General features: G+C 40.2%; 1 protein-coding gene across 1 annotated transcript in view; it reads left to right on the top strand.

Moving 5' to 3' along the window:
* The window catches only part of LOC124722115 (elongation of very long chain fatty acids protein AAEL008004-like), a 138,677-nt gene that overhangs the window by 70,354 nt on the left and 45,019 nt on the right, over positions 1 to 23,304 (top strand). The window contains exons 5-7 of the mRNA XM_047247322.1: positions 8,084 to 8,164; positions 11,938 to 11,994; positions 12,360 to 12,465. Coding sequence (XP_047103278.1) covers positions 8,084 to 8,164; positions 11,938 to 11,994; positions 12,360 to 12,465 — 244 coding nt within the window. The remainder of the gene's footprint in view (positions 1 to 8,083; positions 8,165 to 11,937; positions 11,995 to 12,359; positions 12,466 to 23,304) is intronic.

Here is a 23,304-nt window from a genome sequence, read left to right as displayed (position 1 = left end):
GTACCTGCACCTACCTGTAAACATTGTCTCAGCAGATCATTAGTAGGAAAGCCGAGTGAAACCTACTGTACTTCGACGTGAACCAGGCTGCAATTGAAGTCACTAATCTACGTTTCGAGAGAAAGTTTTCACACAAATGAAAGGTTGGAAATTTTGTCCTCAATTAATATATTCTGAAACTTAGGTGAACAAGTATCACTGCCAAGCCCGTGCTAGTCTTAACACAGTCACTCACAATCCCTTTCACTCGCGTTAGCAAGTTTATGGTGTTGCATTTCCCGAAAACGTAATAGCTACAAAAATACTGATTGTTTTTGATTGAGAATGCTCGCCAAATATTAAGTCTGTCGGTACCTAATGCAGTCACAGTTTTTAGCCACCGACCTGCTCAATACGCCACGCGGAATATATGTCTTTTCTCGTCACAAAATTCACTTAAAAATTCCAAATTTTCTACACGCCCATCTGAATAATTATGCCGTCATTTTACCACACTTTTGATGTATGAAACACTGCTAGATCCGGCAACTTATCATTTCCATCGGAACTACTATTACACACGTCCGAACTGTTTCATGGCGCCGGCCACTGTGGCCGAGCGATTCTAGGCGCTCAGTCTGGAACCGCGCGGCTGCTACAGCCGCAGGTTCGAATCCTGCCTCGGGCATGGATGTGTGTGATGTCCTTAGGTTAGCTAGGTTTAAGTAGTTCTAAGTTCTAGGGGACTGATGACCACAGATGTTAAGTCCCATAGCGCTCAGAGCCATTTGAACCTTTTGTTTCATGGCTAGGCTTCGACTCTTCTCTAGAATACTCTGTCTTTTCTACCAGCAGAGAAAGGCGCGCGAAGAATATTGCTTTACCATTGGTCAGTTTACTCAACAGCCAATAGCAAAACAACATTCTCCCGCGTCAATCCGCGCTTTTCATCAATAACCAATCGCAAAATAGTAAACCTAACGATTGCACTTTTTACCGACGTAATTATCTAATATGCTGAAGTTTTGCTTACGCATAAAGTTATTTACTATTGTTATTTATACCTGAATTAACTTTCCATTTACCATAAACTTACTTTACAAATCTATTCTACAAAAATCCCCTTTGTCCATATCCATACTTCTTCGAAATGTTCCCACACTAAATCCTACTACATAACTCGTTAAACAATTATCTTCATATTAACCTTAAACCACACTCACGCATCATTCATATTGCTAAAACACATTTATAACATGTATGAAACACTGCTAGATCCGGCAACTTATCATTTCCATCGGAACTACTATTACACACCTCCGAACTGTTTCATGGCGCCGGCCACGGTGGCCGAGCGGTTCTAGGCGCTCAGTCCCGAACCACGCGACTGCTACAGCCGCAGGTTCGAATCCTGCCTCGGGCATCACGGAATCACACTGTATACATGTCCGACAGAACAGATACCCACTCAGATACACACATTTCTGTAAGAGCGCGGCGGCTTCTTAACGTTTGTTTCAGTGCGGATGCACTAATGTCGTCCGATTTCCTACGAGAATCAAGTACTAGTAAGGGTTAATGGACGGGAACGCTGAATCTCAGCGTGCGACAAGTTGGAAACTTGAGTCGGTTACGAACCGTGTCCAGATTGGTAAGGAGGTTAAGGCAACCGCTTCTGAAAAGAGGTAAATCCGGGTTCGAGTCCCGTCCGGCACAAATGTTCGACTTTCGCCATTGCATTATCACAGTGCCCTGTGCGGCTAGAAGTCACGAATTCCCCTTCCTCTCCTCCCCCTCCCATCCCTTCCCTTTCTTTCCCCATTCTCGATTTCATATACATGTAGTCTAAGGATACTATTTGTTATTTGAACATGGATGACTCCATATCCTGCAGCTGAAGTGCAATGTGTTTTGGAAAGGATGTGTGTACTACTAGACGAAACCTTTTCTTTGAGAACAAGTATATAACCGTTTAATTTGTGAAGTTATTTCTTAAACAAAAACTTGTATATTATTGGGATGGGGAGAGGGGGACACGGAGAAAGACGTGATACACCGCCCTCCAAAGGACCGAACACTGGATCCGCGCCTGGTTGGAAAACGTAGTGTTCGAAGAGGAAGACATCATTCACGAAGGAATGACAGTCAGAATCAACGCTGATATAGTTCAGGTTTGTCTTCTGTGAGACGCCCCAGACGGCCGAGACAAATGCACCCAGTATCATTATACTGCATGGTCAGCTGCATCAAACCAGTCTCAGGACTGAAGACCACAACAACAACAACATCATTATACTATCGCCACTACGTGAGCATTTTCAACGTATCTGTCAAACAGGCTTGACTGGTTCCTAGAAGACGATCTACATGATACGGTTATCGACATGGTGTAACGGAAATCGATATTAATGAAAGAAGGTAGCTCCTTTCCACTGTCACATTGTCCATTCTGTATGTGCGGCTGTTCATAGTGGCAGTACTGATACTGTTGTAAAACGCCTAAACAGTTGACCGCTTACGATTAAAAATATTATCAGGTTTCCTCTGAAGGAAGGTAACGTCACTGTAATTGCAAGACAATTTACTATGACTTCAAGAGTAATTCCAAGTTGTGTACTCATTGCAAATCCTCCTTATAAGTGTGTAAAAGTTAGATAATATATATAAAAATAAATCTAACTGAATAGTGTCAGATTACGTCGTTACAAATAAGGTTATAAAACCTGCTACATCGATTACATGTTTAGGACAATGTATGAAATACAACGAACAAGAGTAATCAGTAACATTGGACGACGAATTGAAGATGTGGACGGGAATGTGGTAACACCGACAACCCAACACATTACCACGTCTAATATGGTGTAGGGAAACTGTTGGCAATTAAAACAGCTTCCAATCGTCTCGGAATGGATGAATCTAGATCCTGCGTTCTTTTCAATGGAATCATACCATTCTTCCTGCAAAATAATGGCAAGTTCAGATAACGATGACAAAGGTGGGTAGCGATCACACACCCTTCTCTCCAAAGTAGATCACAAGGACTCAAAAATATTGAGGCCTGGTCACTGCGGTGGCCAGTGGAGATGCGATAATTCATTTTCGTGCACACAAAACCAATCTTGGACGATGCGACCAGTATGAACAGGGGCCCTACCGTCTTGGATCACACCATCACCAATGGGGAACAAACATTGTATCACCGGATGTATCTGGTCCGCCAAAATGGTCACATAATCCTTGACAGAGTAACCGTCAGGCCCATGGAATACCACAATATGGCGGCCCAACCCCTCACTGAAAGCCCACCATATTGCGCTCTTGGGACGTAAACTCGGCCAGAACTTGGAACAGTGTGTATCAAGAAGCATCGAACCAAGTGACTTTCTTCCAGTACTATTTTACCGCTCCAGCACCACGTTTCCCTGTTACGAGGAACTCCATCACTGATATGTGCTTTTGGAATTCCAGCTCGGCTTGGAATTTCCTTCGCGTTGATTTAGTGCTGACAGAGTTCACGAGCGCGCCATTCAGTTCTGCAATGATTCTGGCAGCTGTCGTCTTGTTATTTTTCGTCACAGTCCTCTTCAATGACCATCTGTGACGATCACTCAACGCACACTTTCTTCTGCGTTGTGGTAGCGGTTAATGTTTTCCAGCTTTGCCCATATGCGGTATGAATATTCGATAAGATGCCTCTTGAAACACCGAACACTTTGGCCACCTCGGATACGGAAGGACTCAAGATGCGAGCACCAACGATTTACCCACGTTCGAATACAATGAGCTCCGACATAATGGACTCAAACTAATCCGAACTCTGTTCCGACCACCACTGACACCTGTACTGACTAAGTACATTGCTCAAGTGTCATTCGTGGTTAAATACAACACAGCAACCTGTAGGCGCGGCTGGCAGCTGCATTTATATTCAAGCACGCATTTCTCGCTCTGCTTCCATATTTCAGCCCAAACCATGCAGTTTTATAGGATGAGTACTGATAAAATGTAGGTTAAGTGTCAAGGTTAAGTTCCCGCTCACAGGAAAGTTCGCTCATTAATTGCATTTATGTTTGTCCCGTAGATGACAAAAATGTCATATTTTATATAAATGTTGACTTTGTTTCTAAATAAATATTTTTCGCCCATTCATATTAGGCATTATCAGTGGTTTTCATGTTTCCACTTATTTTCTGAAGCCATCTAGTACCCCATTCGTAGTAGGTATTCTGGTGTCACCGCCAGACACCACACTTGCTAGGTGGTAGCCTTTAAATCGGCCGCGGTCCGTTAGTATACGTCGGAACCGCGTGTCGCCACTGTCAGTGATTGCAGACCGAGCGCCGCCAAACGGCAAGTCTAGAGAGACTTCCTAGCACTCGCCCAGTTGTACAGCCGACTTTGCTAGCGATGGTTCACTGACAAATTACGCTCTCTTTTGCCGAGACGATAGTTAGCATAGCCTTCAGCTACGTCATTTGCTACGACCTAGCAAGCCGCCATTATCATTTGCTATTTATCTTGTGATGCATGTACCGTCAGACCGATGTTCTTCAATTATGGATTAAAGTTAAGTATTCCAGAAGCTACGTACCTTTTTTGCTAGTCTCTATTCCTTTAACTGTTCCAGACCTCACGCCAGACTGCGTGAGCTTAAACGCGTGCCTTTCGGCTTCCTCTCCTAGTGGCTTGGCTGTCTTGCCAAGTCACAACAGGTATCGTCAGTGGTTTTCATTTCTCTATCCTTTTATTGTATCCATTGGCTCTTTCGTATGTACTTGATGCCTACGAAAACCACGGATGATGCTCTGTATAAATGGGTGAAACATGTTTCGTTAGAAACAAAGATTCAGTGGCAAAAAACGAATTTTCCTCATCTGCACAATAAACATAACTGACGTAACAGCTGAGGAAGACTGACTACAGTTATTAACAGTATTACTTATTACATATAAGAGCAGCAGTCTCTGAAGTCTTTATAAAGTCGATATGGTCGAAAACGTTGGAAAAAATTCAGTGACGCGTTGTTGATATCGTAGCAGGTCTGTACAAAGTAAACGATCACGAGTTTCACAGGAGACTTGAGTAGAAATCATTGGACGAAAGATGGTCTTCTTCTCACAAAACATAGTTGGGTGAATTTAGAGGTACACTACGAAACTGTTGCACCGTTACTATCGTGTGTCTAGTGATGGATTCATGAATGTAATGTAGCAGAGATTCGAGTATGTACGAGTACATCCGGTCTACAATTTTCCCCTCGATACACACGCAAATGGAATAGGACAGAGACTGCACTAATGTTGATGCGGTGTGTCTTCCGCCATGCGTGAAACACTAACTTTTGAAGTACACTTTTGAAGTACGCTATCTGATCAAAAGTATCCAGACACCTATTAGCGGACATTGATACACACACTGTGTCGACCCTTCACCTTTATAGCGGCTAGAAGTCTGCTAGGGACACTTTCAGTGAGATGTCCCAATGTCTGTGGAGGAGTGGTAGCCCATTTTTTCTCAAGAGCAGAAATCAGAGAAGGTAGTGATGTTGGATACTGGCGTGTGGAGCGAAGTTGACGTTCTGACTCACCCCAAAGTTGTTCCGTTGGGGTCATAGCGGGACCCTGGGCGGGCCAGTCAATGTCAGGAATGTTATTGTCCACTAACCATTGCCTCACAGATGCTGATTTGTAACAGTGTGCATTGTCATTCTGACACAGTCACCCTCTCCGAAACTTCCTCTGTACTGTACAAACCACATGCTGCGATGAAAAGTTTTCATACCCTTCTGCGTTTAGCGTTTTCTTCAGCGCAATCAAGGGACCACACCCTAACCACGACAAACACCACATTACGTAACACCAGATCTTCAGTACTTCACTGTTGGCACTACACATGATGACAGGTAACGTTCTCCAGGCATTCAGTAAACCCAAATCCTACCATCGGGCAGCTACAGCGTATAGCGTGAGTCGTCACTCCAAATCACTCGTTTCCAGTCATCCACTGTCCAGTGTAGCAGCTCTTTACACCACCTCAAGTTTCGCTTAGTACTGACTACAGAAGGTGTGGCTTATCAGGAGCTGGTCGACCATTACACTCCATTATTTTTATCTTTTTAACCCTCTAAGCGCAGTCATTGTGAGAAGTGGACTACAGGTAGCACATTGGAACTAATGAGTGATATCCTCCGCTGATTTTATGGGATTTTTCACAGCTGCCCTCAAATGGTCGATGGTTCTTCTCTCTCCGTACATGAGATCTGTTTGGTCTTAATTTAGCTATGGTTCTTCCTTACTGTTTCCAATGGCAGTCATATCACCAACAGTCGACTTGGGAAACTTTAGAAGGGTTGAAATGTGTCTAATGAATCTGTTATTCATAAGGGAAGTCTTTCGGCTCGAGCAGGAATTCGATGTTCCAAATACATTTAGAAGCTTCAAGTACCACTGTGATTAGGATGGTGAAAGTATTTTATTGTGTTACTCTTATGCTGCGCACTATAAGACTTTAAAAATGTGCATGCGGAATCACAATAGGCACTCTGGTCGAAAGCGGTATCTGAACAATCCTCAGAATCATATTCAGCTGCGAAGTCCAGTGCCGCTTGAATCTCGTTCTTCAATTCATCAGCATATGTCGGAGTACTGTACCCAGCCGTTTGCCAGGAATATTGAAGCATAGGCTGATACGCTGGAGCAGCCAGCTGGTTATGAATAGCAGAATGCATTCTCACTGTGAAAATTCTGTTTTCCACTTTAGTGCTCTTCCTGTACATCTCTGTCTGTCAAGAAAGCAGTGATGTGTCAACAGCTCATTCTGTATTCTTTCTCGAGACGTTCTATGAAAGCATCAGAACCTTTAAACTTTGTGTGTCACATTTCTCTTGCTTTTTGCATTGGTCAACATTTCAGCAGCAGTAATATATTTGCCTTCATTCCTTCCTATGTCAAATTGCGATAGAATGTATTGTTTTAGCTCCAGTTATTTGATTGACTTGTTTCCTCGAAATGGAGATTCATTACTTCATCCTCCACGAAATCAAATATTACCTCGACGTTCAATGTGCTTTTCATAGATGGATGTCTCTTCAATGACGAGCTGTATGTCGCACCTTTACGTGGAAAAACCATGTTTCGTTGGAGGACGCCTTCTTAACTTTGATGCCACAGTATTTAAAACGTTTCAAACATTAATGGTTTCGTTCATTTTCGCTGTATATGTGCAACAGTACTGACGCACGTACTGGTCAACGTTCGAAGTCACTCAGCCCTCCTGATACATTCATTCTATTGTTACTTCTATTCAACTGACATCACATTACTCCCCGCCTTCCTTTATACTGGCGGACCAGTGCCGCCGAAAGTCTTGCTGTTTGCTAACGGTTTTTGCATCATTACTTCAGTTTCAGCAGGAACGATTTTTGTGCCGAACTGCTTTTTCGTTTGCTATACTATTGGAAATCATTATATTTTTAAATTTTCATTGCACAGTATTTCAACCACATGATTTTCCCTTTCACTCGACATCTCTTCTTAACATTTGGATCTATCTCACGTGATCTAAGCGTGTTCATTCCCACGCTACAGAGGTGTCCATGACATCTGGGTTGGTCAGCGTACACATCATCATCTAGAATTAATATCTACTATTTCCCAGGGTTAGATTCCCGACGGGGTCAGGGATTTTCTCTGCCTCGTGATGACTGGGTGTTGTGTGATGTCCTTAGGTTAGTTAGGTTTAAGTAGTTCTAAGTTCTAGGGGACTGATGACCATAGATGTTAAGTCCCATAGTGCTCAGAGCCATTTTTTTCTACTATTTCCTCTTGGTAGAGAAAACATTTTAAAATATTGCAAAGAAATATAACACAAACACATAGCAGATACGTTGTGTTAATCCACTCTAATAATTTAATTTTTCGGTGAGTAAAACAACTGAAGCAGTTCCTATAGTAGAGCCTTCCAGGTATGCCATCACAAAAAAAGTTACTTGGAATATCATTTAAGAGTATTACTTGACATTATAGTATGACACATAATATTTACATGTATTGGTACCATAGAAGTTTTAGTTACTTTAGTAAAGAATTGTCTTCCATTTCAGTGCACGCAGCTTGGATGGGTCAACAAGTACAGTTGGCTGTGTGAGCCAGTGGACTATTCAGACGATCCTGATTCACTTAAGGTAACTATAGAATTTCACCAAATATTCGAGAGTTGGATTCTGGCTCGCTGAGGAACGAGTCTTTCTGTTTAACAATGACTGGTAGTAGCAACAGTATTGCTCGAGAATGAATCTGTACAAAATTTTTGTTGTTCTGCAAACGTTACAATTTCATACCAACAAGATTAAAAATTCAGATAAAATACACTCCAAGGGAATTTGAAATTATATGCTTTAAAAGTATACCCAGTATGTTTTGACCTATACTCAATATTAAGATCTAAATGTAAGGCTTATGCAAAGAACCACTAGTCATCTTTCCTCTGTACTATGAGTATCAAGTTGTCGCTGGCATTAATGGCTATTAGTAGACAAAGGGCTGTGTGTCTATCACTGCAGCACAAAAAACGTCAAATATCTCTTACTCTACACCTCCCATTCTCGTTGTTAACGGTTTCCGTACCCACTCTTCCTCTACATAGTCACGTGGCATCAAAAGCTGAAACAACATTACATTCACAGTACGCTGCAGCCAGAACTACCACCTCCAATATTCTACACATGAAATGTGAAATTAATACGCTGTTACATTCGTTCCAAAAATGGAAGGCTAAATGTTTAATAGTACTTCAACTCCATTTTGTAAACAGAACGATGTCTTTTTCTGGAGATGATGCATCATAATTCGTTAATATTTGAAAATGTCATGATTATCGCCTTGAGCTGTGATAAAATCTTTATTTAAATATGTGTAAACAAAGAACGATCTCGAAACTGAAAGTACAGGTTGGTGGAGTAATCGATATGTCTTGTAAATTTACTTTAGTTTTCACGGAAAAAAATAGTGGTATAAGATTATGGGAAATAGCCAGCTGAAAGATATTTCTAGTTCAATCCACGATTGGGGAAATGTTTGTTCAAACAGACTATAGAGAATCATGCGCTTTTTTACGGGCTTCTTTCATCCTGTTACAATTCTTTTTTTTACTCTTCAAAAATCCCGTAACTGCCGTCGGCTGTTGGGCTTCGAAAGTAGATGCTTTCTGTTTTATTGTTTAGACCTTCATTGCTTCTTCTGTTTAACCATTTCATTTTGTTTTGTTTAAACTGAGTTCCTGTTTGAGAGAGGTATAAAGCAACTAATTTCTCTTCTGTCGTATTTTCGAAAGTAATGTGAAAAAACACACATTTTACTTTTTCTTGCTCACGATCACGACAAGATCTTCTCATTGTGTTCTTCTGTTATGTCGTTTCTTTTCATTCACTTAGATTTATTTGCGGTTGTTCTCTTATTTTAAGCATTCGCACCATTTGTATTAACTTTTTTATGTATTGCTTAACGTGACACCCAAAAAGCTTTGCACGTAATTTCTATTTAATAATGCAGCTGAATTTCACTCTCCGAAAGTTCATGGGCCTTTCTTTTCTGCTTTAGGAAACCATGTCTACTGTGGTCTTAAAATTTTATCGAGGCTTATTTCTGTTTCACTTGAATGAATCATAATGACCAACTGTTTTTTTGCCTACCTACACACTTCTGCTTGATCCCTACTCTCGAATATATGAGGTGTCATGTCTACTAACTGTCAATGTTGACATAAGAGTTGTTGGTTTGAAGCCGATTTTGCACAAATTTTCTCCTGTCTGCAATGTGTTGTTTACTAAGCCGAACGAGTTGCGTTATCCCACATATATGGGCCAGTCCACGCCTCCCTGTTTCATCTGATTTGGGTTTCTGTGACATGGCTTTATTAGTTATGTGTAAAACTTTCTCGTGGTACAGAGTGGAACTTTCTGGAGGCAACTTGACTCCAAGTAAAAGAGTCACATGCGCTCAAAAACCGGATTCATCTTCCCTGTGTCAACAGTTGGTTGTTTTCTTGATGATTGAGCGTACAGTAAATGAAGACATAGCTCGGGCTGTAATTTTATATAATACGTTTACTTTCTGTTGGCCAATTTCAACCCCATTGTCATCATCAAGCATTTACATGTAAGTGGTCATACGTCTACGGTTTTTAGACCGTACAAAAGGTCAACAAAATAAAATATTAGGAAGAATGCTGAGGCATTTTCCAGCAATCGTTGTCAAACAGTGGCATTTTGGCAGCTATTATTGAACATTTGTGCACCTCACGGCAACTGGGCTCATAATGGCGTGTCGCTGTTAGTTCCCGCGTGGAAACTGCGTGAGTTATGTCTTGGATACTCTTAGGACACTCTTCACCCTACAAGATATCTTTTCTTCCTAATCTCGTTTCTTAACTCCATAAAATATTTTATATCTCCTCATTTACCGCATCTGCTAGAGACTGAAATTCTACTCCCTACAGCCTACGCAATTTTCTACGTGTGTTTCCAGTAAGCTCCTCCAGCGCTTCCATCCTAAAACCAGTACTTGTGACTGCAGGCGGTGGGAGGGAAAGTTATGGCAGAGCTTGAGCGATAGAAGTGAATTAGACTCCACACGTAGGCCAAAGAGCTTTTCCAAAATCAGATTTCTGTTTACAGCATTTTGAACAGCGACTGGCACTGACACTTGGAGCTTAAGCACATCCATCTCGTTCTACAAATATAAATATGACTACGATTTTCATCCCACGTTTACTGCCCCAGAATTTTCACAGAAGTTTATCATATCTCCGATGGAGCAGCATTTAAAAACTGTTACTTGTTCCTATTCTTTGTAATACCTAACTCTGCAATACAGGGCTGTTCGAGAGTAAATGTAACATGGTTTCACAATATATGCTCTCCTTACAGGTGAATGAGGTGATGAGTACCCTAAAACACACAGACACACACACACACTCACACACACTCACACACACATAGAGGTGAACTCATCGTCTGCCACGCTAAACATTAAATCATGAGGGTTTTTTTTTTTTTTAAGATCAAAAAATGGCGATATTCGATGCACCTCCATCAACAGTGTGTGTGGAATCATTTAGAGCGCTGTAGCGCAGCGTTGTTAATTAGACAAGCGCCATGGTCTAGGTACATAGATCATCTTCACTAAGGTAAAAGCGGATAATTTGGGTTGCTATTCTGTACCCTGCAATTTAGATGCATTTTGCTGCGTATTTCAGTGGTTTAGGAGCTACTTAAACCTGTTCTTCTGCGAATTCCTGCTCTTCTTTAACAACAAGTTCACAGCGCAAAATTAACACTTTGGAACACCACAAAGGTATCTGTTACGTCTTTGTCTTATCCTCTCCTATAAAAGAAAACACTAGCGCAGAACTGCGACGACTGCTGGAGCTCCGTTACGTGAATTAGTTCCAAGTTGTCAGTGATTTGTTTAGTGGAGCTGCCTACTTGAATGCAGTAGCCTTTTTCCTCTAATAATAATACTAAACAACTGTACTCTAAGATATCTCAGACAAAATGTTATTCCCTAAATGTATCAGGATTACATGACTGCATCGCTAATTGCTTTGATTGGGCTACCTAGCCCAACTAGGTACGTGTCTTGACACATTCAAATTTATACACGTTTATTGAAGACTAATTTTGTATTAAGAGTTTAAATGATGCCTATTTTGTGTAAGTACCCTGCGCAATTTATTTGTGTAGTGATATCAGTCGTGCCTTAAATTCTTCTAAGAATAACTGATATGCTGTCCTGGCCTGTGGAGATAGTGATATATTCCATGTAGATGTACCAGTTATGCGGCAAAATACATTACGTAATACGTGTTTGCTGAAAACTTCATGATAACACAGCGTCACCTACTGTTTTAGCCAATTGAGCTCTTCACACCACAAATGTAGAAAAACGTCTGTTACAGGTGGCGTCCATTACCTGGCTGTACTTTATCGTCAAGGTGACCGACCTTCTTGACACAGTGAGTGAAAATTTTGTACACTATTTTTCTAAACGAATGAAAAAATCACTGACCAAAGCATCCACTAGTCTGACTTTAATGTTGTATTTTTTTAGCTTCCACGATAAATTCTGAAAGTGATTGCAACCTGTTCTTACTAGATACAATGAGGGCAGCTATATTTACAAAGCGCGCCTACCGTAGCTCGAAAACCACTGGTTTAGTTTATTGTTGAATCTTAGCGTCAAACATGATCTGAATTATTGTTTTCTTACACATGTTCACACCTTATCCACCATATATGGGGAAACAGAATCTTTCCATGTAAATAAAATCGATGTAAAACATAATGAACTCATTTAGGTTGTTATGCCTTTGTCATACAGGTTTTCTTCGTACTTCGTAAGAAGAACAGCCAAATAACGTTCCTTCATGTGTATCATCATGCGGCCATGGTCTTTGGGACATGGATAGCTGCCAAGTATTTGCCAGGTAAGTCTTTGCCTCTGGTCAATGAAACTCACTTTCCACTAGAAGACTGCTTGCTACAGTGAATTGCTCCGACGTTAGGTAGCGTACGTAGGACACCATTTATAACTGATGGCTCAAATAAGTTCTCTGTTTTACCCGTTTCGATCACGAAATTCAGAATTTTGTGATGCCGAAGAATAAGCAGAAGACTTGTGCTCGGAATGTGAGTATTATTGACAGTCATATCTTGTAAAATAAGTGTTAAACAGAACATGGGCAAATAACAATATAAGGACTATGATGCCCAAATAATCTAATTTAAAAAATATTAGATCATGGACGACGGTACCATGAGGTAACACATTTAATACACACATAGACATGTTAGTCAGCTGAAGGACAGTCCTGATGCAGTGGGTAAAGAACTCCATTAGTACTTTGAAGGAACGGGCTTCAGATCTTTACTTCACCTTTCAGATTTAGTTTTTCTGTAGTTCTTCCGAAGCACATACATAGAATCCTAGGTTTTTTTTTCAAAATGCGCATACGATTCATTGTTGTATCTTTATGCAATATGAGTTTGTGGTCCGTTTCTAACGACTTAGTCAACTACGAGAAGTTATACGTTGAAGTTCCTTCCTTACTTTCTATAATCTTACATTCTTGATTAATGAACATATCACAGTAATTTACAAGTCCCCAAAAAATCTATTTTGATCTTGACAGGTGGCAGAAAAATCAGTGTTTAGCTTTTGTTTATTGATGAAGCAGTGAAATATAAACAACCAAACTAAATTGGAATTGTGTAGCTCTTGTGATGGTACGTTGTTTTAGAGATACGATTCATCACACAATTCTGTTAAGACGATCGTATGGAGTAACAAGTGGATAGTATACTACAAAAAGTGTCCACAGCCTTTCAGACCTCCATCATATCAATATGGTCGTAGCATACCTTACAGCTTCGTCCATAATATTAACTCGACACTAGAACATTGGAACAGGTGTGTACCTCTCTGCATCGGCGGTTCGAAGGCATCTACGAGGCTGGTTTGAAAAGTTCTCGGAACGAAATGAAAAAAAAGTACTTACATCACTGAAATTTTTTTCTATTTTTCAATGTAGTTTCGTTGTAGATTGATGCCCTTGGTCCAACGATGTTCCAGCGCCTTGATCCAATTTCGAAAATGAGTTCCCTCCAGGCCTGCAGAACAGTTGTCAACTCCGGCTGTCAATTCTTCGTTTGAACTGAATCTTCGTCCACCAAGAAAAATTTTCAGTTTTGGGACGAGATGGAAGTCTGATGGAGCCATATCAGGTGAATAAGGCGGTTGTGGCAACAATTCATACCATAGTTCGTGTAGTTTTATCATGGCGACGGCACATGTGTGCGGGCTCGCGGCACCAATCTTCCAGGTAATGTTTTCATTTCTAATTCTTCAGTTAAAATGTGATATACCGTTTCAGATGACATCTGGCAAACGTGATCAATTTTAGGCACTTTCAATTGGCGATCCATTCTGTGCGCTTTTGCAATGGTTTCTGCAGTAGTGACACATCTTGGCCAACCACTGCGCGGATCATCATCTAAGCTCCTCCGACCAAATTTAAATTTATTTGTCCACTTGGCAATAGTTGAATATGAAGGAGCAGAGTCCCCCAGTGTATTCTGGTAATAGGCCTGAATGTACTTTGCTGTCATACCTTTCTTTACGAAGCACTTAATCACGTCTAGAATCTCGATCTTTTCCATCTTCGTAAATCACTACAGGGGAACAACAACAGCGCCACGTCACCGCCACAACTCTCTTCCAAGAGCACTGGCGTGACACATGTTTACAGGCAACAGTCCAATGAATATCACGTGAACAACTCGTTGCGCTAGCGCTGACCTCTCGTGGTGATTCTGAGAACTTTTCAAACCACCGTCGTATTTTGCGCTGCAAGGATGTCACGCATGCCACAGAGTCGGCTTCCACTCTCCACAATCCATAAACGCTTCAGACTGTAATAGGCATGCCTTTGCCAGTATGCTGACTGTCAAAAAGCAATATTATACAATTATTTTTGTTTCTTCTAGAGCCAATCACAGTAATAAGTAACAATTGTGTAACACATGTCAATCACTTTTCGACGTGAACAGAATGTCGTTCTGAGCAAAGTAATATTTTCAGGCGAATCCTGATTCTATCTGTTCTGCAGTATTTGCCGCACAGCTGTCAGTCGCTACCGTGGCGACAGCAAAACAGACAGACTGAACTGGTGTGCGGCATGGAAGACAAACGCCGAGTGTGATGATTTTTTACTTATTCCACATCAATGAGACCACTTCACTTGGGATCTAGGGAATGGACATTAGCTTATCTCTTCTTCTTTTTGTAAATATACCGGGTCTCTCTTAAAAATCGTCAATCCCATTTTCTCCAGTGTTTTGGCAGGTATCTGCGATTTCCGTTCTGCAATGTGTAGGTTGAATCGGCCTAAATAAATACTTTTTACCGTATGTTTCATATGACGCCTGGTGTCAAGGGGTAACGTTGGTTTGTTTCCTCTTACACACAAAATTAGTTTTATAGCGAAATTTCCCTTGTACATACGATATAACGGTCCCAAATTAATCCAGTGCGATATTTGGTTTAGTGGTATGTATCAACAGGGACAGTAACACTCGAAGATTAACCGGTACCTCGTCAGCGACTTACAAAGGGACCACGCCTTCTCGTCGTCATTGATTTCGTCCAGATTTATGGTATTTATGGTATATGCAGGGCTTGGTCAGAAATAGAAGTGACAAAAGTGGGAGCTACAGATGTCAAGCGCTTGGAAAAAAATATAATTTTTGGCGTGGGCCGGGTGAGGAATGGGCCATTTTAGGTTAGCATAGCTCACAGGCAGAGGTTGGCGTAGCGGGTAGAGTACAGACTGTTAATTTGCGGATCGTAGGACCGAATTCTTATGTTTAATTTTTATTACTTTCAATTTTTACCTTACCTGCACTGCAAAAAAATAAGGATAATGCCCAATATATTGTTTTTATTAATAGTTTCATAAAAGGTATGAAAAGGAAAAGCAAGTAAAGTTTCTTACTGCAAATAAATTTCCAAGAAAGAGTTGTACTTGCAGTGTCTACAAGGACTCTGCAAGTAACTTTCCAAGAAGAGATCGTAGTTAAAGCGAAAAAGACCTCGAATTCCGTTAATTTCATTTTAATCTTCTAGCAGCCCACGACAGATGCTCGCGACCAATGGGTTCCCGCTGCAGTAAACCCGACTCACCGTCCGTTTGGGATAACGGATACGAAAAACCTATTCACTTGTTAGCTGACAATCAAGAAACGTGAAGTTTTCGACAATATTGTGAGAACTCAGAGAATACTGCGAAAAATATCGAGGTGGCCCAAAATTTCTGATAGTACAAGTGAAAATACCGATGTGCGTGGAACATTGGTAGAAGAAGAACAGAAGCCACACGTCGACAGCATATACAGCGGAGCGTCGAAGCAACGATTGAAAATGGGCCTGGATTATTGTTTATATCTATTGGCCGAAAACAATCTGATAACATCAGAATGTTTCAAGGTAATAACCGAAGAACACATTCAAACTGGACAAAAAAATACACAGAAAATAGTGGCAGATTTATCGGGGTATTCGTTTGTGTGCAACGATGAGTTGATTTGATCCAAAGAAGTTGACGAACCAGGGGAATACGAAGAAGTGGGGAGTGATTCTTCGTCAAACGACGATTACGCACCAGGCGAAAAAAATCAGGAGAGAAGATTTAAATTTCGGTCCACTTGATTACAAGGTAATTGTTGTTAATCTTGCAAAAACACAACCTAAGTGGAATTTGAAAAATATACAAATGAAAGGAGCATCTCGCTTGAAGCATGCGCGAGATCTGAGAATTTGGGAAGAACACATTGAAAACGGTGGAAACCAGAAGAATAAATATAAGACATTTGATACCTGGATATACGAGTGCTCCGTAGAAGCGCAGACTTGTAACCAACAAGTTACCACAAGAAACTGTAGCATTAGACACTTGCTGTTGCTGGACACTCTCCAAATTTGGAATACAAATCCTTGGAAACAAGAGTGAGAGAGTTCAAATAAAAGAATGAGATAGGTTAAAGGAAAATTAAGGAACCTGTGTCCGGAAGAGAGACTGCCACTACTGAGGAAATACATGCTGTGGCAAAGACGTTTTGACTCCAGACTCGAGCTCTTATCCCCAATCACGACAAGGTTTGTTATCGACACCGATCAAACAGGTAAGTCGAAAATTCTCATTCGAGAAGGTCAATCAAAACACTCTTTTTATCGTCATGTATAATAAAATGTTTACATTCGTATGTCCTCTTTCCACGTTGCCATTACCAATTGATCCATAACCTAACCCTTGACTACCGAGGGACAAAAGCAGATCTCGTGCAACGACAGGACATAAACAAAGTAACCCAATCATATACAGCGCAATATGCTATAAACCTTTCTGGAAAATTATTGCCAACAGACTACGTATGCCTATAAGAAAGTACTGGGTGTTTAGGACCGAGGACTCTAAGAACAGTGGATAAGTACGCGGCAAAATATAGGAATGTCGTCCCTACTTCATTAATATATGTGAAACTTACAGCAGCATTATACAAAAAAAAATTCGAGTAATGTCATGAAGCCCTACATACAAGATAACATTTCTTCCGTTAATTGATTCTTGGGGAGGGCAAACAAATTCATAATTATATGATGAGATTTTCCAAGATGAAGAAGGATTGCCACAGTGCAGTATTAAAGTGATTCCTGCAAAACGGGCTCCGTTGGTGCAACCCTGCAATGTCTATTTTATGTCTGGTAAAGAATTTCATCAGAAAGCTTCAAAACCGCTCTTATCTCACCGAGAGAGAAAAATAAATCACATCGCCAGAAGACGGCGTCAAAATACCTTCCATTGTTCATCACCAACTATCCTCACCGATTGGTGAAATGATGCGCTACGCATGGTTTGTGCCAAACAGTGCAATGACAAGGAATCTTTTATGAAATTAAACCAAGTTCGTTTTTCTATAAAAACCTTAAAACAACCATGTAATCGTGAAAATGCGGCGTTTATATCGTGTGCGAGACGCAGAGAAGCGAGTGGCCGGCCGTGGTGGTCGAGCGGTTCTAGGCGCTACAGTCTGGAACCGCGCGACCGCTACGGTCGCAGGTTCGAATCCTGCCTCAGGCATGGATGTGTGTGATGTCCTTAGGTTAGTTAGGTTTAAATAGTTCTAAGTTCTAGGGGACTGATGACCTCAGAAGTTAAGTCCCATAGTGCTCAGAGCCATTTGAACCATTTTTGAACGCAGAGAAAATTACGTCTTCCCCTGCTTTACGATGAATTTCACTCAAGCACGTGTAAACCATCAACTGAAAACTAATAGAAGTATCTATTTTTATGTACAAAGTTCTCCTGCATAAGCAACAATCCTTTCCTCAAAATTTATTTTAAATCAAACATTTTCCTTTGTCTTTCCTTTTCATGCCTTTTATGAAGATATTAAAAAATACAGTACACTGAGTATAAATGCGGTTCATTTGCAGTTTAACTAACGTAAAAATCTAAAATAAATGAACAAATTCCGCAGAAGGACTCGATCCCACGACGCTCCGACTACCGTTCTGTTCTCTTACCGCTGTGCCAAGCGCCGCAGCTCACCTAAATGGCTCATGCCTCACACGACCCTCGCCAAAAATACTATTTTTTTTTTCTAAACGCTTGGCTAGATGGAGCTCACACTTCTACCACTTTCATTTCTGGGCAAGCCCCTCATAAACCATAAATCTGGACGAAATCGGTGATGACGAGTAGGCGCGGCCCCTTCCGAGTAGCGCTGGTGCAGCGCATTCTACGACTGTTACTGTCTCTGTTGATAAATTGAGTTAAAACGAATAACGGAGTAGACTTCTTTGGGACTGCTTTGTAGAATGGGCTCGTAAAATTCCGCTCTAAACATCATTTTGTTTGTAACGGGAAACAAACCAGTGCTTTCCGTCGACAACAGGCGTCGAACGAAAGACGTGTTGATCAGTATTTGTTTGAGTTAACTCAACTACACATAACAAAAACGGACTAGTAAATATCTGTTGAGGCACCGTAGAAAATTCACCTGTCGACCTTAGGAGAGACACACAGTACACTATACTTGTTTTATGACATGTTCTACACCCACGAGACTCTCCTCACTATGGCCCTATGGAACAAAAATTACACCTTATCTAACATTAGGATGGGAAATCAAGCTTGACCTCTCAACTGTTGAATCAAAAATTCTACAGGGCAATGTCGGTCCACATCCGGCGAGGAATAAACCTACCTTCGTCGAAGACCCTCATGTACCACTGATTGCCTGACCTACACGTTGTGCTGCTGCCCATCGAACGAGTGTTCTGATATATTATTGGTCGAAGACTTATTCGTCGTGATTCTGTACTAGCCGTTCTTCATTCTTTGTAGAGAAGCATATAGACAGCATGGGAGCATGGGAAATGATTTCTAGAAATATTCAGACCCTTTTTATTTTATAGCATGTCCACCAGAAGCTCTGACTGCAACATGTGGGTCTTTAATATCCTACTAAATTCTGATATCTCATGTTCAGACAAAATATACAATTTTGCAACTCTTACCATCTGTGTATTGTCACGTACCTAAAGTGGAATGAAGTTTATTTAAGTCATATATATCAGTGCTGAAATTACTTTCCACGGATATCAGCACATTACTAATTTTTTCACATGCGCATTTTTGAACACTAATCTGTGCACAGAGGTGAACTTTGTTTTTGAGCATGAAAGCTGTTTAAAATAAGTTTATCGTTCCCTGTTTTTGTGTAGTTCGTTACGTCTTCAGTTTAATTGCGGAGATTTGTTTTTATTTGTGGGTAGTTAGTCTGGATAGGAGAGACGAGATAGTTCGACACGAAGAGATACAGAGAGCGAGACTGTAAGCGTACACATGTGTGTGTGTGTGTGTGTGTGTGTGTGTGTGTGTGTGTGTGTGTGTGCGTGTGTGTGTTTGTGTAGTATATCTGATAATATTATTGTGCATATTTTTTACACTTATCTCGTAAATGGTCACCGATAATATATTTTTTCCATCACGTATTGTAACCCTTTGCAGGGGATACTAGTGAATAATCTTAGAAGTGAAGTGAGTAGTCTGTCTACAGCGACTTTTCATTTTTCAGCTCACTTTAAAAGTTAAATATGGCGAGAAGTTTAAAAATCTAAAATAGCGTTTGTGGGAAATTTAAAAATGCAAGATGATTGAAAAATAAAAAATCGGAAAACATGCAACTTGGCAAAAATAGCACAGTTGTGCTTTGTAACTCCTTCGCCTCTCCACCCCTCCCACCCCTCTCCAACAATCAGAGCCTAGTACTTTAGACCCTTGACCTGAAACAACCAAACACAATGCAGTCGCCTTGGGCATGCTCAGTAGTGTGCTGCACATTTACGTAAAATACTTAAAATGTGCAGCTTGCAGTATTTGCGCACCTAAAAGTATTTAACAGTCCATTAAAATGAAACAGCTAATCACAAAGTTGCCACCTTAACTGTGCTCAGTGGTATCCAAATGCACTTATTTCTTTCACTTTGAACCATATTCACAGATATTTACCCAAAAAATTTACGTATAGTATGTAATTTGAGTATTTTCGACCATGTTCAAAAGTACATGAATGTTCAGAATGTTCGAAAATATCTATCCAAAATATTACATAAATAGTCGAACTTTCAATATTTACGCATCCTAAAAGCTTTAGAATCATTAAAATGAAAGAACCAGCAGTGTTGTATACGTCTTGGCTGTGCTCAAAAGTATGTGAACGCACTGAATTTTTGCGCCCTGTGAAAAGTATTTCATCGAATAGTTATGTAAAGCAGAGTTACATACGTGCAGAGTTAGATTTCTGTACGTAGATGGCGTAAGACACACCATCTAAATTGTTCTATAACGATTGTCAAGTGTCAAGTGCTGACAGAGCATTTTACTTGTTGCAAAAAATCTTACCTTGCTGACATCCAATGCATTTTACTCTCAGCTCGGTAAAATATGACATCCAAGATTCACTGCAAAGCACACATGAGCACTACCGCTGGTCTAACTTACAGCTTAAGTTGCACTTCTCAGTTAGAGTTATCAAAAGTAAACAATAATATTCTCACTTCTGAATTCGTCGAAAACTAGTCTCTAAAACCGATATCAAACTCAGCCAAACATTGAAGTCACCCCATGCTACGATATTAGCTTCATCTTTCAGTTCAAAAGACGATGACACGGCGGTCGGATGGTCTCGACGGGCCACTTCTGGCCTGAAGACGGAGTGCTGCTGTTGCTGCTTTCAGTTCAAAACGGTTGTGATTTTCTGTTGTCACATAGTGTAAACTACATGATACTTCAATGGACTGGGATACTGAACATTGGTATGGTATATATGCTTATACAGTAGGTACAAGAAATGAGGGTTGCTGTGCTTTCAAAGACAGCAAACCGTTTTAGCGAGTCCATGCTGGGGTAGTAACTTTATTTTTCAGTACAAAACGTTTGCCATCTTCTGCTGAGAATGCCAAACTTTTCAGTGCAATAGTAATACAGAGTCAAACAGCAAAGAATCGAGGGTTGGTATGCTTTCAACTGACTTTCAAAGTCAGTCAAATTTTCTCGTGACCCCATGCTTGGGTATTAATTTTGTCTTGCAATACTAAACGTTTCCCTCTCTGTCTCTGTCTCTCTCTCTCTCTCTCTCTCTCTCTCACACACACACACACATACACACACACAGACGCACTCTCTCTCTCTCTCTCTCTCTCATACACACACACACACACACACACACACACACACACACACACACACACACACACACATTTCCGTCGAATTGATGCCTGAAAGGTAATTGTGAACTCTAAAATGAGAGTCCAAATGCTTTTTACATGTCTAAGCAAATGTGGCTACAAATAACACGCGTAATAGGCAGGTTAACTTCCTTGGAATATGAAATTTGTATACAAAATACAGTCCATAAATTTTTAAAAACGAACATTAGTCTATGCTATGTAATTTAATGAATTAGAAATCTATAATAGTCAAATATTACTTTCTCTTCAACTACTACTGTAAAAGTCTTCAAAATGCGAAATAAAATCGACTGCTGCTTTATGATTTTCCGCATCTAAACTGTTCTGTGACGTTTATCAAGTGCTATAATGTTCCTTACAAGTGTGAAATGTCTACAAAAATACGTCGGCAACAAAAAATGCAGTGTTTACAACAAGTTTCATGCACTCACACACACAAACACACATACACATACATATTTATTAAATTGGGATCTAAAACCCAGTAAATCGGTGAGTGTGTGAATGGGTAACAGGTCAAAAGGTAATGGAGAAATGGCTAAACAGGTAACAGGAAACAAGTAATGGGTGATAGGTAAATTGTTCCACGGAAAAGTCGATAATAGGTAAATGGCTAATGGGTAAATGGGTAAATGTGTACATGGGTAAATGATAAATGGGTAAACAGGTGTTGGGTAAATGGGAATATGTAAGCAGGTAACAAGTAATAGGTAATAAGTAAACAGAAAAATGGCGAATGGTAAACAATAAATGATAATGGATCCAACACCCATTACCCATTACCCGTTACCCATATACCTATTTACCTTTTACCCATTTATTCAGTGGCCATTACCATTTACCCATCTACCAGTTACCCATTTACCAATTTACCCAGTACAAAGCAGTAGTTGATTTTATTTCACAGTTTGAAGTTTTGCAGAATAACAGTTGTAGTAAAACTCAACTTTGGAGAGAGAGAGAGAGAGAGAGAGAGAGAGAGAGAGAGAGAGACAGACAGAGAAACATTTTGTACTGAAAGATAAAGTTAATATCCTACAATGGGGCGACCATGTTGTTTGACTGACATTGCAAGTGGACTGTTGAAAGCATAGCAGCTCTATAGGAACGTGCTTTACTACTCTACTGAAAAGTGTGGCATTGTCAGCAGAAAATGCAAATCATTTTGTACTGCGAGATAAAGTTAATACCCTTCTATGGAGTCACTATAATGTTTTGCTGAATTTGAAAACATGGCAACCTTCTTCTGTTACCTATACGAATTTGTTATTACTAACCTTCAGTATCCTATTTTGTCGACGTGTCATGTAGTTTCCATTATGTGACAGCACAACATAACAAACCTTTTGAACTGCAAAATGATGCTAATACCTAGCATACGGTCACTATAATGTTTGACTGACTTTGATATCAAATTTAGAGACTGTTTTTTCGATGAATCAGGTATTATAATATTATTGTTTACTTTGGACATTAACATCGAGAAGTGCTCTTTAAGCTGTAAGATAGATCAGTAGTAGTGCCTGTGTATGTTCTGCACTGCAGCATGCAGAGATGGAGCAATGCTTTTTGTTGTTTCATTTTAGAAGTTGGAACACTGCAAGTTAGACTATTTAAGTAATTTTTTGAATAAATTCTTTTGAACATAGCAAAAAGTAATTTCAAAGAGCTTGGATACTTTTGAGCTCTGTCAAGATGGCTATATTGTGACTGCCTGTTTAATTTCAATACTGTAGAGTAATTTTAGGTGTGGAAGTAATGCAAGCTACACCATTTACATAATTTTTGGATACATACTTTTGATTATGATGCAAAAATTCGGAGTTTTCAGACACTTTTGATCTCATCTAAGCTGGTGCCACGGTGATGGGCTGTTTCATTTTAATGGACTGTGAAGTATTTGGTTCTGATGGAGGAGAGATGTGAGGAGGGTAGTGGGAGCTATTATAAAGCA

The sequence above is a fragment of the Schistocerca piceifrons genome, chromosome X (genome assembly GCF_021461385.2).
Source record: "Schistocerca piceifrons isolate TAMUIC-IGC-003096 chromosome X, iqSchPice1.1, whole genome shotgun sequence".
NCBI classification, from domain to species: Eukaryota; Metazoa; Arthropoda; class Insecta; order Orthoptera; family Acrididae; genus Schistocerca; species Schistocerca piceifrons.
This window is presented reverse-complemented; position numbering and strand designations above follow the sequence as displayed.